The sequence below is a fragment of the Melanerpes formicivorus genome, unplaced genomic scaffold (genome assembly GCF_026170545.1).
Source record: "Melanerpes formicivorus ecotype bairdi unplaced genomic scaffold, bMelFor1.0.p_v2 SCAF_3, whole genome shotgun sequence".
In the NCBI taxonomy this organism is placed as follows: domain Eukaryota; kingdom Metazoa; phylum Chordata; class Aves; order Piciformes; family Picidae; genus Melanerpes; species Melanerpes formicivorus.
In genome coordinates this window covers 12,759,987-12,772,695 of record NW_027142355.1, presented here as the reverse complement: position 1 = coordinate 12,772,695, position 12,709 = coordinate 12,759,987, and the positions used below count along the sequence as shown (strand labels likewise).

Sequence of the window (12,709 nt, the reverse complement as noted above, 5' to 3'; positions counted from 1 at the left end):
TGGGTGTCATCAGCTTTACCCCTTCCAGTATCTCAGCCTGCACTGCTACACAGAGCAGTATTTAATGTGAATGTTATAAATATTTTTCAGAAATACTTCCAGTTGCTTGAATACTTCCACTGTGGTTTGCTAACACTGATTTGCCTACTTCAGACTCCATGAATGGATGGTAAATTCCAAACACAGCTGTGCTTTATTCACTCAGCCAGCTTTGTCAAAATTAAGTACTTCCTATTTACTTTGAGCAGTATTGGTGAGGTTCTCTCAGAATGCATTTAAAACTTTGTCACTGAAGTAAAATGAAGAAGTGCTCATACACACTGTTTCTCGAAAATTTTAAAGGCATTCACATTTAGCAGGGACCACCCACAGGCAGGTGGGAGCAGCCTCTTTGATGGCAATGCTGAATGCAGATAGGATGTATGTGCCTGGCCTTATTTAAGACATAAATGTATTTCAAATAGTTGATGCTCTGGATGTGGCCACTGTTAGGATAAAGCTCTTTGCAACTACTGTGATTGAAGGCATTACAAGGTATTATATTGCTTCAGCTGCATTGCTAAAAAGTCAGAACTTCACCAGAACAGTAAAATTGGCATAGAAGCTGATGACTATATCCATCTTTAAGTGTAACACAATGTAAAAAAAATTCACAGTTCCAGGGCAGGCATTCTGAACAGTCTTCTTTGCAGGTCTAGAACAAAGTGCGACTAAGCACACTGAAATCTATCTATGTACAGTGCTGCCTGCTGGTCCCTCAATACTTTGGCTTTACAAAGCTTGGAAAGATCTGAATTTGGACTATCAGTTAATGGACTGGGCTCTAACGGGCTTGATGCCAACTGTGCCTGATTAGTTCAGAAAAAAATACTCCAAAGCTAAGGCTAAATCAGTACTTGACTGAATTCCAGTTTGCATGTGAACAAGGTAACCAATCAGAAAAGTGGACTTTTAAAGTGAACTTGTGTCAGAACTGAACTGGTAGTGTGGACACAAAGTAGGTGACAGAGACACTGGGAGCTTCAATAAAGCGAAGGGTGTTTTAATGAACATGAGACTGAGCCTGATGTCACTATGAGTAGCAATGCTTAACACCACCCAGTTCACCGACTACACTGGGTATTGCTGCTGTGTTCTGCTAAACGTATCTTTACATGAAAAGAAAAAGGAACAAATTTTAAAGCAACAAAACTCTTGTGTGTTGCCATACATTACCTGATAAATCAAAGAGTTTGTCTTTGTCTTCTTATTGATATCAGCTCCCAGCAGAAGCAAACATTCAGCCATAATACTATTACACTCAATACATGCCTTTTCCAGCATCGTATTTTTTAAATCATCATTTTCAGCTATTTTAGCAAAACATTTGCAACACAGGCTTTGGAACTGAATGGGAAGACACAAGAATCAGTTAGGATTAAAAAAAGAACACACAAAAATTTTCAGCTGTGGCTGTCAAAAGAGAGAAAATACCTGTCGATTTCGTTGGTCAGTGAAACACCTAGACATCTGGTAGAAAATTACTGTGTCAAATGATTCATGAAGCAGCAGCTTGGCAAAACAAGGTGACAAGCAAAGAATTGACAAGATTGCATGAAATCCCTAAGGAAAAAAAATAAGAAGACTGAAATAAGTACAGTGTGATGTCATTTGAAAACAGGCTGTGCAACAAAATCCCATTTCAAGGAAAAGATGTGCACAATTTTTTTTCCCCTTGCTTCTAAACATGCAGTAATTCATGAATTGGAGAAGAGGAAAGAAGGCAGAAATACCAGGTGACTCAGTGTTCATATAGTTGGAGTTTCATGCTTGCTTAGCTGAGCTGCATAAACAGATATTAACTGAACTATGAAAGGCCAAATTCTGAACCATAATATCTAACAACATCCTGTTTACAGCAACAAACACACTCGTGATTTCCTGAAAACGTACAGAGGAAACAATCTCCTCCTAAGGATAGGGGATGAAAAATATATATAAGCTAAACAAAAAACTTTATAGGGGTATTGAAAAGCTAAACAAAAACATAAAATTACCCCATTCTGAACAGGGTAAATTACAGACTCTTTGTCCAAAGCTAACTGAGACTACATCACTGTAAGTAACTTCCACCCCATTTTGATTTCATGTTGGTTGCTAAGCTAAACTTGGAAGGGTTGGGTGAAAAACAGCAATAAAGAAAGGAAGCTGTACTTGTAATATTTTCATAACAGAAAGTACAGAAGTACAGAATTTTCTCAGGAAGCTGATCTCACTGGCAAGGAACAGGGAAAGCTTCTCAAGCACAGAAAACAGAACTTTCACATAAGGAGGACTGAAAGTGCATTTGCAGAATAAGAACTCTCCTTCCATACCCAGAAGTAGATCCAAAGTCTGACACCGTAAACCATAATATCCTTCTTAAACACAGCATTCCTACACTAAACATTGCTGTTGACAGGTGTGGGAAAAAAGTTATTTTCTATTACTATAATGACAGTTCATTAGATGGTCATAGAATGACTGATTGATGGACCATGACTGAGATATTTGCTCCAGTTTGCAGACCTCAGAAATCTCAGATAAACACCTACACCTATGCTTACATATTCTGGGCTGAATATCCCTCTCCAAGAGAGCCATTTCTACAGCAAATATATTGGTTTAATAATAAAGGCTTATACAACCTAGTAATTACAATAAAAATCAAACCAAACCAATTAAAATGGGTTTTTAAGGTTTTGCCTTCTGCTTATATCTTTGTATGCAGAAATAACTCATACATGCATCTGGATTTCAGTGACTTCTTTAAATCTCCGCAACGTAGAAACCAGAACTGCTGACAGGACATGCATAGTTGCAATACACAAGCTTTTTCTTGTAATCAAAGAGCGTAGAAGACTCAAACCCAAACACTGTATGTCTAGAAGAAAAAAGTAAGATTAATAATGTTGATTATTCAGACATTCTGAGTGGAGTAAACCCGTGACCTAAGCAGTGTTTCATTACTAATATTCTAGAAAGTTATTTGCATAAGCTATTGCAGGGCCAGGCACAACTACAAAGTGGATGAACCAGAGGGCTACGCAGTACTGCAGCCTTTTCTTGCCTTGTAACTTGCAGTACAGTACATCCAGTAGTAAAGACTGTAATAATCAGGTTACAGTTTCTGTGGTTAATCAACCCCTCCTGCCATGCCATTTACCCTCTCCTAACAAAATACCTTACCTACCTTGTTCGTCTGGAAACATCTGTAGGCTGTGAAGCACAGTGTCAGTAGCACCTTGTTGGGTTAAAATTTCTAGTGCTCCAGTACACTCAGCTACAGAAGCAAGTAGTTTTAATCCACATTTCTGAATGCTAGGATTTCCAATAAACTAATGGAGAAATGGACATAGTATCAGATCAAGTTTGTTCTGCTTATAATGGCAACAGAAGAGCTGCTTGTTCTTAAACTTGTTCTTTAAGAACAAGTGATTGTTTCTCTTAAAGCATGTGAGACTAGTTGATATGGCAAGAAATAACAACAAACATCATTTAAAAGATGTTTCCTTTCAGCTGCTCATAAACTCCCCAGACTTCCACTTTTGATTCTGAAAATAATTCTCTAGCCAGTTTTCTAATGCAGAGTGTTGGTTTCCCCCCTCCCCCAGAGATTCAGTACAACCATTCATGAGTTTCCACCATGTTGCTAGGACAAGGAGAGTGAGAAAATGTACTTCCTTTGTGGTTAAAAGGGAAGATAAAAGGGGTTATCTGAGAATGGGCATAAGCGATAAATATAGTGGCAACTGAAAATCTGAAAAGATAAAGATATGAAGCAACATACGTATTGCCACACCTCATCAAGGTTTAAAAGCTTTGAATTTAGTTATTCTTCCTAATATTCCCTCACTTCTAGATGGAGGAAATCTAGAAGAGGCCTAGATCTGAAAGTATGCATAACTGTCACAGTGACTTGCAAATATGCAAATTTATTTCAGTGGAGTAACACCCATCTTCCTCCTTATTCCTTCTCTAGTTTCTCATTAAAATGTTACTTTTTAGCCCTTTTGGCTGATAGTGTAGTACCCCACAATGCAAACCAGCTGGGTCACAAAAAGCAATCAGGATGGTCACAAAACACTAGAGACTGTAATACATTCTGAAGTAAAAAATATTTCACTTCCTATATCCTGTGTCTTTTTAACAAACATAAGACATAAATTTTCTATTTGTCAAGCCTAAAATTCTTGAGAGACTTCTAAAAATTTGTGAATTGCTACGTTTTGATTGTGGTCATGCAAATCTTGTAAATCTTGTAGAGGTGTGATTCTTATGAAGGCCATGAAGTTAAACTTTTCCTCTCACTGGGATTTAAGGTTAATTTGCTGCACGAAGTACCCAGTGTATTTTTTGTTTTGTCTGGGTCTGCTTCAGACTTTCACGTTCTAGCTTCTCCTTTAAGGCAAATGAAAAATGAAATGAAGATTAATTCTATCAAACTAATACAAAAATCAATGTGAAACTAAAATGTACAAGTGATTCACCATTGCAAGTGTAAAGTAGTAACAAAATTCTTTAGAATAAAGATTTAACTATACCCTGTTCAAAGCACTGAGCACCAATGAATGAGTTCCCTCCAATAGACACTGGCTTTTAATGACTTTTACTGTAAGTGCAAAAGCAGCATCTCCCATGTCGCTGGAAGAACCATTCTGGTGCTTGCTCTTTGGATCTGCAACAATGGAAAACAGCCTTTCTCAGAATAACAGATTTAGTATTCTCACTAGTATTAACCCAGTATTATTAACCCAACATAACAATCAAACTGAACACACAAGTGCCTCAGATATTTCAGATCTTGTGACATTTTCAGAATGCTGTAGCTAGAAACTGGATTCTCTCCAGATGTACATTGTAGTTCAAGTACATTGTGTTTAAAATTATGATTTCACCACATGTTTGCTCACTGCTTAATGTGAAAATACAAAATCATGCCAAAGAATTTTGCTTAAGGTATATTGCAACATATTACTTTTGTGAGCTTGGTGTTCCTGATACCTACTTCGGAGAGCCTCTTCCTTCTGGAAAGGAGACATTATAAAGAAACTACAAATTAGTTGTCCTTTCTCACTTGGCAACATATCATAAGCTAAATTTTACCCACAGATATCCTTAAGTGGAAGATAAGTACAAATAAAAGAATAGAGAAAGGTCTTTCAGATTTACCTTTCCTGTCTTTACTGGCACTTGCATTCAAGTGGCACTACAACAAGTTCTCAGAAATCCTTTAAAGGTCACTTCAGCATTCACATTTGTTCCAATTACTAACTTCCCCATGAATTACTTTTTATTCCCTAATTAACCTGCAAGTTCCAAGATCCAGCTGGCACTCTGTTTGATTACACTTTTGAAGGGTCTCATTTCTAGGTCACTAGGGGGGGAAAAAGTGCCTTATCTACATGCTGGATTACATGTATCAAGCCTCAATACTCCCATTTATTGAAAAAAAGGAAAGCATTAGGATTATAAATCAAAGAATAGAAGGAAACTGAAAACCTGAAATAAGTCTGTACATTAGCTAAGTTACTAGTTTCAGACTTACTGGTTTTATAAACGTTCAACTAAAACTGCTGAGAGATACTTGCAAAAAAGATGTTCTGAAGAAAAAAAATTAGTAATCCATGTCTATACTCTCACACTTAACATTAGAGAAAATAAACAGGATATACAGCAGTAAACTGGTAAGAAACGTTAAAACTTTACTCAAATTCCATTGCTGATATAGAAGTAACAAAGAACATATTTTTCCCACCATAGATTGTCTTTAAAGAGGTTTTGTTTATTTTTTAAAAGGAGCTTTTAAGCTGATAAAATCAAGGGGAAATCAGCAGTGAGAATATTGTTTTGTTACCTTCAATGTCTCAAAGATTTCCTCCACTGTGTCTGTTCTTAAAGACTTAAAGTTATTCTCTGCTATGTACAGAACTCAAATGAATTTTTTGAAGTTCCATTAAAGGCTGTTTCATTAGATAAGAAATACTAAATCCCAGCTATCTAATTCTGTTCTCTGATTTAGTGTATAATGCTGGACTGATTATATTATTGGATGACTCACCAGGCATCATAAAGTGTAAAAGGACTCGAAGTGCTTCCAGTTGTACAGAGAGTGATTTTTCATGTTTCTTCATGGCTTTTACAACTTCTGATACAGCTACTGTCATTACATCCAGATGAGGGAAACTGAAAATATTGTTTAGAAAATAAAAGAATGCATTTCCAAATTTTCATTTTTCCTGCCTTAACTAACACTGTGTGATAACCCTTTAGGACACTCTAAATCTGGTTTGAGCTATGAAATAGAAATGAAACTATGGCATTTTTCTTCATCACAGTCAATATATTATTTTCATGCTATTCCATGGCCAGAGGCCACTAATTAACATAAGAGGTTATTTTATTCTATCATTTTATAGTACTTTGTATTCCTGCCAATATGTATATGGAAGTTTTGAGATGTTCTTCACTATAAAATGAAATTATTCATAGACTGAGAGGGGATCTGATCAGTGCCTGTAAATATCTGAGGGGTGGGTGTCAAGTGGAGGGGACCAAGCTCTTCTCGGTGATGGACAGTAATAAGACAAGAAACAGTGGGTTCAAACTTGAACATAGAAGATTTCACCTCAGCATGAAGTGAAACTTCTTTACAGTGAGGGTGACAGAGCACTGGAACAGGCTGCCCAGAGAGGTTGTGGAGTCCCACCTGGATGCATTCCTGTGCAGACTACCCCAAGTGATCCTGCTTTGGTAGGGGGGTTGGACCTGATGATCTCTTGAGGTCCCTTCCACCTCTAATGTACTGTGATAAGAAGTTTCATTATTGTATCTTTAGTCTGTTATTTTTACACAGAGAGCTTAGCATGTATACATAAAGGTTTCAGGCAACACTGGAAAAACTTGGCAAGACACTTGGAATCACGTTCCTATCAGTGTTTATGCAACACAAATTTCATTGTTCACTCATGTCCTTCCAGAACATTTGCAAAAGCCAACACAAAAGTAATATTGACACGATGTTATTTTCACAAAGTTAATACTGTGGAGAATTTCTAAGGTCTCAATGGAAATCGGTGTGACTACCAGGAGGAGACACTACCTAGAGACAGTTTCTTCTAACCTTGCTGCTCAAGACTCACAAAGAGAAGAACATGGAGCTCTCTACACATGGAGCTCCACTACAGGGCTTACAAAATTCAGGGTCTTGAACAGGACTGTCAGCCTGTGGGAAGTTTTAATACCAGTGAAAAAGTCAGTAATTTAAATGTAATTCATTTACAGTACTGACTCTCACAAACCTACACTTTGGAAGTGGCCACATATTTTCTAAGTATATTACCTTCCCTTGAAAACATGATTCAAAACTCTGCAGGCACCTTCAGCCACTTCAGGAGAATGTGGATGTTTCCTCATTATATCCAAAACATTCATGTGTATGCCTTTAGCCAGAAGTGTCTTCCTAATATTTACTACAAACACAAAACAGCAAGCATCCTGTAAGTTAATCTCTTTGTTTATGTGTATTTCTCAAACCCAACAGAACTGCTATCTTTCCCCCTCCACCATTTTAAAAAATATTTTTCCTCACCAAATATAGTACAGAAATATAACAGTTTATATTACAGTATAGAAGTAAAAATTAGATTGCAAAACAATACGAGCAGAAGCCAACTTCTGCTTGCATAGCTTAATCAAAAGCATTATAATACCCAAATGCATATCAAGTTTAAATACATTTGCTATTTTTTACTTACATAAAATTAACCTAAGAGAAGAAGGATTTAAAAAAATTTACAATATTTACTTTTGTTTTCAAAAATGTATATTTTTGAAAAATGTGTATTTTTTTCCCTCTTATCTGCACTCTGTGACCATGGAGGAAAGCTAGAATTTAAAACTTTCAAAAAGCCTTTTAACCTGCAAAATAAGGCTTGAAAAAATAAAGTTGTATTTATTCACTATTTTCTTTGTTAATTAATTTTTTTTTAATAGCCAAAACCACATTGTAGCTGTAACAGTAACCAATACAGCTCAGAACACTATAAAAAATATTCGGTGTTATCATGGTAACTACCATGAACACTTGTCACCACCAGCAGAGTACATCCACTTCAAATGGTTAATTCAAGCAATATTGCCTTGTGTCAGAAGGTTTTCCTACACTTCCTCATGGCTATCATTTCTGGGGTAAGCACGTTCACTTGGGGGGGGGGAAACAAAACAAAAAAAAGAATAAGCCATGTTGCTTTAAATTTCCAAAGGAAATCAGAAGCCCCCTTGTCAGCAACATTTTATGAAAGCACGTAGTATAATACATGATAACAGTAAGAATACATTTATGAGATCTATTTATTGATATAGCTATATAAAAATAACTCTAAGACCTTTCCATGGTTCAGCTTTCCTTACTTGGATTGCTCTGTAACCTAGTGATAAAGCAATGTTTTTTCACCTAAAGAATGGTAATTAACTGCGAGTCTTTTTCCTGCTACCTAGCCAGTGGGTTTCAATGTGCAAACAAACAACTACAAACCACTTCCATAACCATTTCAAAGGGTTCTGGGAAAGGTATCTAATAAAAGCAGGCCAACAGTCAGTAGGTCTAAATACTCAAACCAGGGATGCATATCTCCACTGAAAAATTTTGAGGGGTCTGCAAACTGAAAAATGTTAGGGACACAATCAGAATCTGCAATGCACAGTGGGACACAATGCAGCAATTTGGAAAACTGTTACGCACATGTTTAACTTTCTACACATGATTTGATTCACTGAAGGCAGTTGTACTGCTCAAATCCTGTGTTAAGCAAGAAAGTGGCATTTGTTTGGCTGTAATCCTTACGTGATTTCGTCAACAAATGCGGTTCTTGATGAAATTCAAACATATGATAAATATTTAAACAAGCATACAAAAAGAACGCACCCTTTTCATGTCTCCTGATTAAAAAAAGCCCCAACCCACAGTTGCAACACAGACTGGCCAAGAGCTCTTTGCTTCCACATTCTGTTTGATATTAGCCAACAATAACTTCTTAACAAGGAATAAATTTCCTACTAAATACATTTGCATAATATTCTAATCATAAGTAATATTGTATTTATACAGCAGCACACTAAATATACTTTACCATTACAGCAATAGCTTTCTGTCGAGTTAGAAAGTGAGAATAATGAAATTCCCTTACCATTTTGTTGTGTCAAAATTGCCAAGGTACTAGCAGCTGCCTGAAACACTTCTTTTGAAGAGGAGTGCATCAGCATGGAAAGCATCACTGCTCTGTCTATTGGGAACCTTTCAGAGAGAGAAACAAATCACTGCACATTGACCATATTACAGAAGTTATAAAATAACTGTAATGCAGTTTCATAGAAAGGCAGTAAGTGACAGTTACATTCTCAGATGATATGCCTGGCTCTTGTAATAGGATTCCAGAGCAGCAGCTGACAAAAATTCCTTTGCAAACTATGCATATTAGCCTACTCTGAATCTCATTGAATTCACTTGGAACCATGCTTTCCAAGTGCTTTGAGGTCTAGGTGTACAAAACAGGCTTACTAAAATTTGAATGATTAAAATTTAAAGCCCATTCTGAGGAATAGTTTAAGTAAAATGGAAGCCTGGGTGTCATCCACACATGATTCTCCCTGATGAGGCAGCACCCCCTCCACTATGCCCTTACATCTCATCTGTGGAAAAATGAACACATTTCCATACTTGTTACATACTAGATCTTCTCTAGGTTTGCTGGTCTTAATCCTCTCTATACTTGTTGCAATCAGAGAAGAAATTCCTTGTGAACTGTAAAAATCAGCTCTATTAGACTGCATCTGACCCTTTATTAGTAAACACCAGTGATTTTGCCTGAGTCAAGGTTAACTTCTTTGTTGGAAAGTGTGCTTTCTCAACTGTTGTTGACCACCATGCATTTCATCATATATTAAAAAACAAGAAAGAAAACTAGAAATAATTGAAACATGAGACCCCAAATAGCACAACAGAGTAGGATTTCTTTTTTATTTTACAAAAATATAAGATATTAATACTGACTGATTATCTCCATCTCCAATCTTCTCATGAAGGTTGTGCTGATACAGAAACAGATTTTTCAAAGACCAGCACGCAGCCTCCTAAATACAAACCAAGAGGAGGCAAAAGGATTAAGAAAATATGCCCGTAAAATATTAAAAATACATGAAAAAAATTAAATATTTTGACTATTTTTCAGTTCATGACAAAGGTACAAGGCTATTTCTGAAGAAACAAAAAAGTATGCAGTGGAGCTACATGAAATTACAGCCAGCCAAAGGCTCTAAGTAACAAGTCTCATCTTAACTACCTACATCTGATCCAAAGGAGTAACAGAAATCAGCTGAAGTGAACAATAATAGAAAAGGAAATTTAATCTAAATTTAATCTAGTCCTAAAGGCCTTGTTTGCTCAACGATGTATGGAACAGAGTGATGTTGCTAAATATTTTACTTAATGCAAAATGCAGTCTTCCCATACCCACATCATACAGAAATTCTCACCAGCACATCTGTGTTTTTTCGGTGCAGTTCTAACGCTCTGTAACATGGTTCCAACCAGCATAACTTTTCTTCCTCCTCCTCCTCTTTTCTTTCCTCTAAATCTCGGTTTAAGAATATTGTTTCAGCTTGAAATAGAAAAATATTTACAATAAATTCCTGTTTTGAAAACAAAACATTAATGTTCCTGTAGTCATGGAGGAGGTGCACACTGCCTATGTGCAAAAATCAGTGGGAGGATTATACTTTTCTGGGAATAAAGAAGTTTTTTGACATAAACTCTATGACAGGTTTGAAAAATGCCTTTAAGGTTTCAAACAATTATAGTGCAGTAAATTAGGTACACAGTTACAGGTCAGTCAATGCTGTCAACATAACTTACCAGCTCTGAACACTGTGATACAAACACAGCCATGTCATAGTAAAACAAACTGTAAGCATGTAGGAAATCTTGCTCTGTCAAATCTGTCCTTACCAAAGCTTTCATGTTGAAGAAATGAGGTTCAAAATGATTACAGGAAATGAACAAGTGGACAGATAAATGAAGCAACTTATTTATCTATTTAGGAAGAGAGGTACTCACTTAGAAGAGCTAAACAACTGAGACCTGCAGCTTGTAACTTTGCATTTTCAGAATAGGTTTTAACAGCCTTCACAATAACTTCTGGAACCTTATGTAATACAAGGATATTGAAAAAGTTTCCTGAAAATACATAAGATATTAAGTGAATACAAACATGTATCTAGAGTTTTACGTGCATTTAACAAATTCCTCAGCACACAATGTGCACACTTTGTAGTAAATGTTAGATTTCTTATTACAGGACTTAACACAACAATGTTTTATTTGTGGAAAGGAGGGGTCAAAGATGGAAAGCACTTGGGATCCAGGTTCTTTGTAATTTGTTTTTTTGCACATTGTCATCAGAGTAAGAAACATACTGTCAGGGTCTGACTTGCAGACTTCCTGCCAGGAAGAAAACACAGTCCTGGTTTTAAATTCCTGCAATGGTTTAATTTATCCTGTCAATCCAAGTGGTTTAACCCTGGTTTGCTCTCTGGTTTTTGATCCCCCCATTAAAGAAATCAAGGTCATTTTTACATATACTGAGTATGTACATTCTAAAATAGTAGAATTACCTTTGGTGAACAATATCTTTAAAACATAAATTTTATTATAAGCTGTACTTTATTCTATATTATAGGTTGAATATAGAGAATTCTGCAAAAAGAAAGCAAATGAAGAGAACTTTCCTGCTTGTTGTAAAAGTATCATGCACAAAATAATACAGTGAGTCACACTGAAAGACCTGTATCAGTATTTCTCAAACCCTTCAGATGAGGCAAGGGTTTAAGAAGCATCAAAAATGTCATTGTGAGCAGAAGAAAAGCTGGATCTGAGTCCTTTAGGTACTGACTACATACAATCACCAAGTATGTATCTCTCCCAGTATTTTATGATTCATTTCAACTAGGCCGAGTACACAGAATGTTTAAGAACACACTTCAAGGCAAGTCCTTTCCAGAGTCATCATTCTTCTAAAACCCTGGTCTTATCACCTATTACAAGTCCAACTAGAAACAATATTTTGCCTCTTACCACGTAGTAGTGTGGTCACACTGTATCATCATTGTTGCTTCTTGCTGTACTTTGATGGAAATTATATGTTTGTGCAAATACACTGCTTACCTTACAAAATTAATAACTTTAGGCTGTGAGGGGTAATTCTGTTGGACTTGTGGCTGGCCAAATAGGTATCAGTCAGTTAAAACTCAGATGACAATCAAATCTACTATTGTTATTACCAGATTAGCAAAAACACATGACAGTGGTTTTGGAAGATAGTAGATACTGACTTTACAGTCCACTGCTATTTGACATGGCTTTAGGACAAGTGTCCATCAGAATAATTTCGAAAGCCACGTTGACTATATGGCAACCTTCCAGACTATTTCCAAGAGCACTAACTGGGTAAGTCCTGGGGATTTCTCTTCCCACAGCTCCCCTGAAGTGGCTCCTTATTAAGATGAAGGGCATCTATTTTGCTGAAAGAGGAAACAGATCTTGTGGCTGCTTTACTGCCACTATTACTTCTTGCTCACCATACACACCTCAAACACGTAACTGCAAGATAGCTATTCGTGCTTAGGGCAAGATCAA

The 12,709-nt window shown here is 36.4% G+C and overlaps 1 protein-coding gene across 2 annotated transcripts in view; it reads right to left on the bottom strand.

Moving 5' to 3' along the window:
- Positions 1-12,709, bottom strand: part of LRRK2 (leucine rich repeat kinase 2) — a 62,754-nt gene that overhangs the window by 37,648 nt on the left and 12,397 nt on the right. Inside the window, exons 8-18 of one of the 2 annotated variants that reach the window (XM_068166712.1) lie at positions 11,132-11,251; positions 10,552-10,676; positions 10,070-10,149; positions 9,207-9,313; positions 7,361-7,490; positions 6,080-6,204; positions 4,563-4,696; positions 3,212-3,356; positions 2,763-2,902; positions 1,474-1,602; positions 1,216-1,386 (exon numbers count right to left, since the gene is read on the bottom strand). In XM_068166712.1, coding sequence (XP_068022813.1) covers positions 1,216-1,386; positions 1,474-1,602; positions 2,763-2,902; positions 3,212-3,356; positions 4,563-4,696; positions 6,080-6,204; positions 7,361-7,490; positions 9,207-9,313; positions 10,070-10,149; positions 10,552-10,676; positions 11,132-11,251 — 1,406 coding nt within the window. Of the gene's footprint in view, positions 1-1,215; positions 1,387-1,473; positions 1,603-2,762; positions 2,903-3,211; positions 3,357-4,562; positions 4,697-6,079; positions 6,205-7,360; positions 8,003-9,206; positions 9,314-10,069; positions 10,150-10,551; positions 10,677-11,131; positions 11,252-12,709 lie in introns of those variants that run through there. The other variant, XM_068166721.1, reaches the window with a different exon arrangement.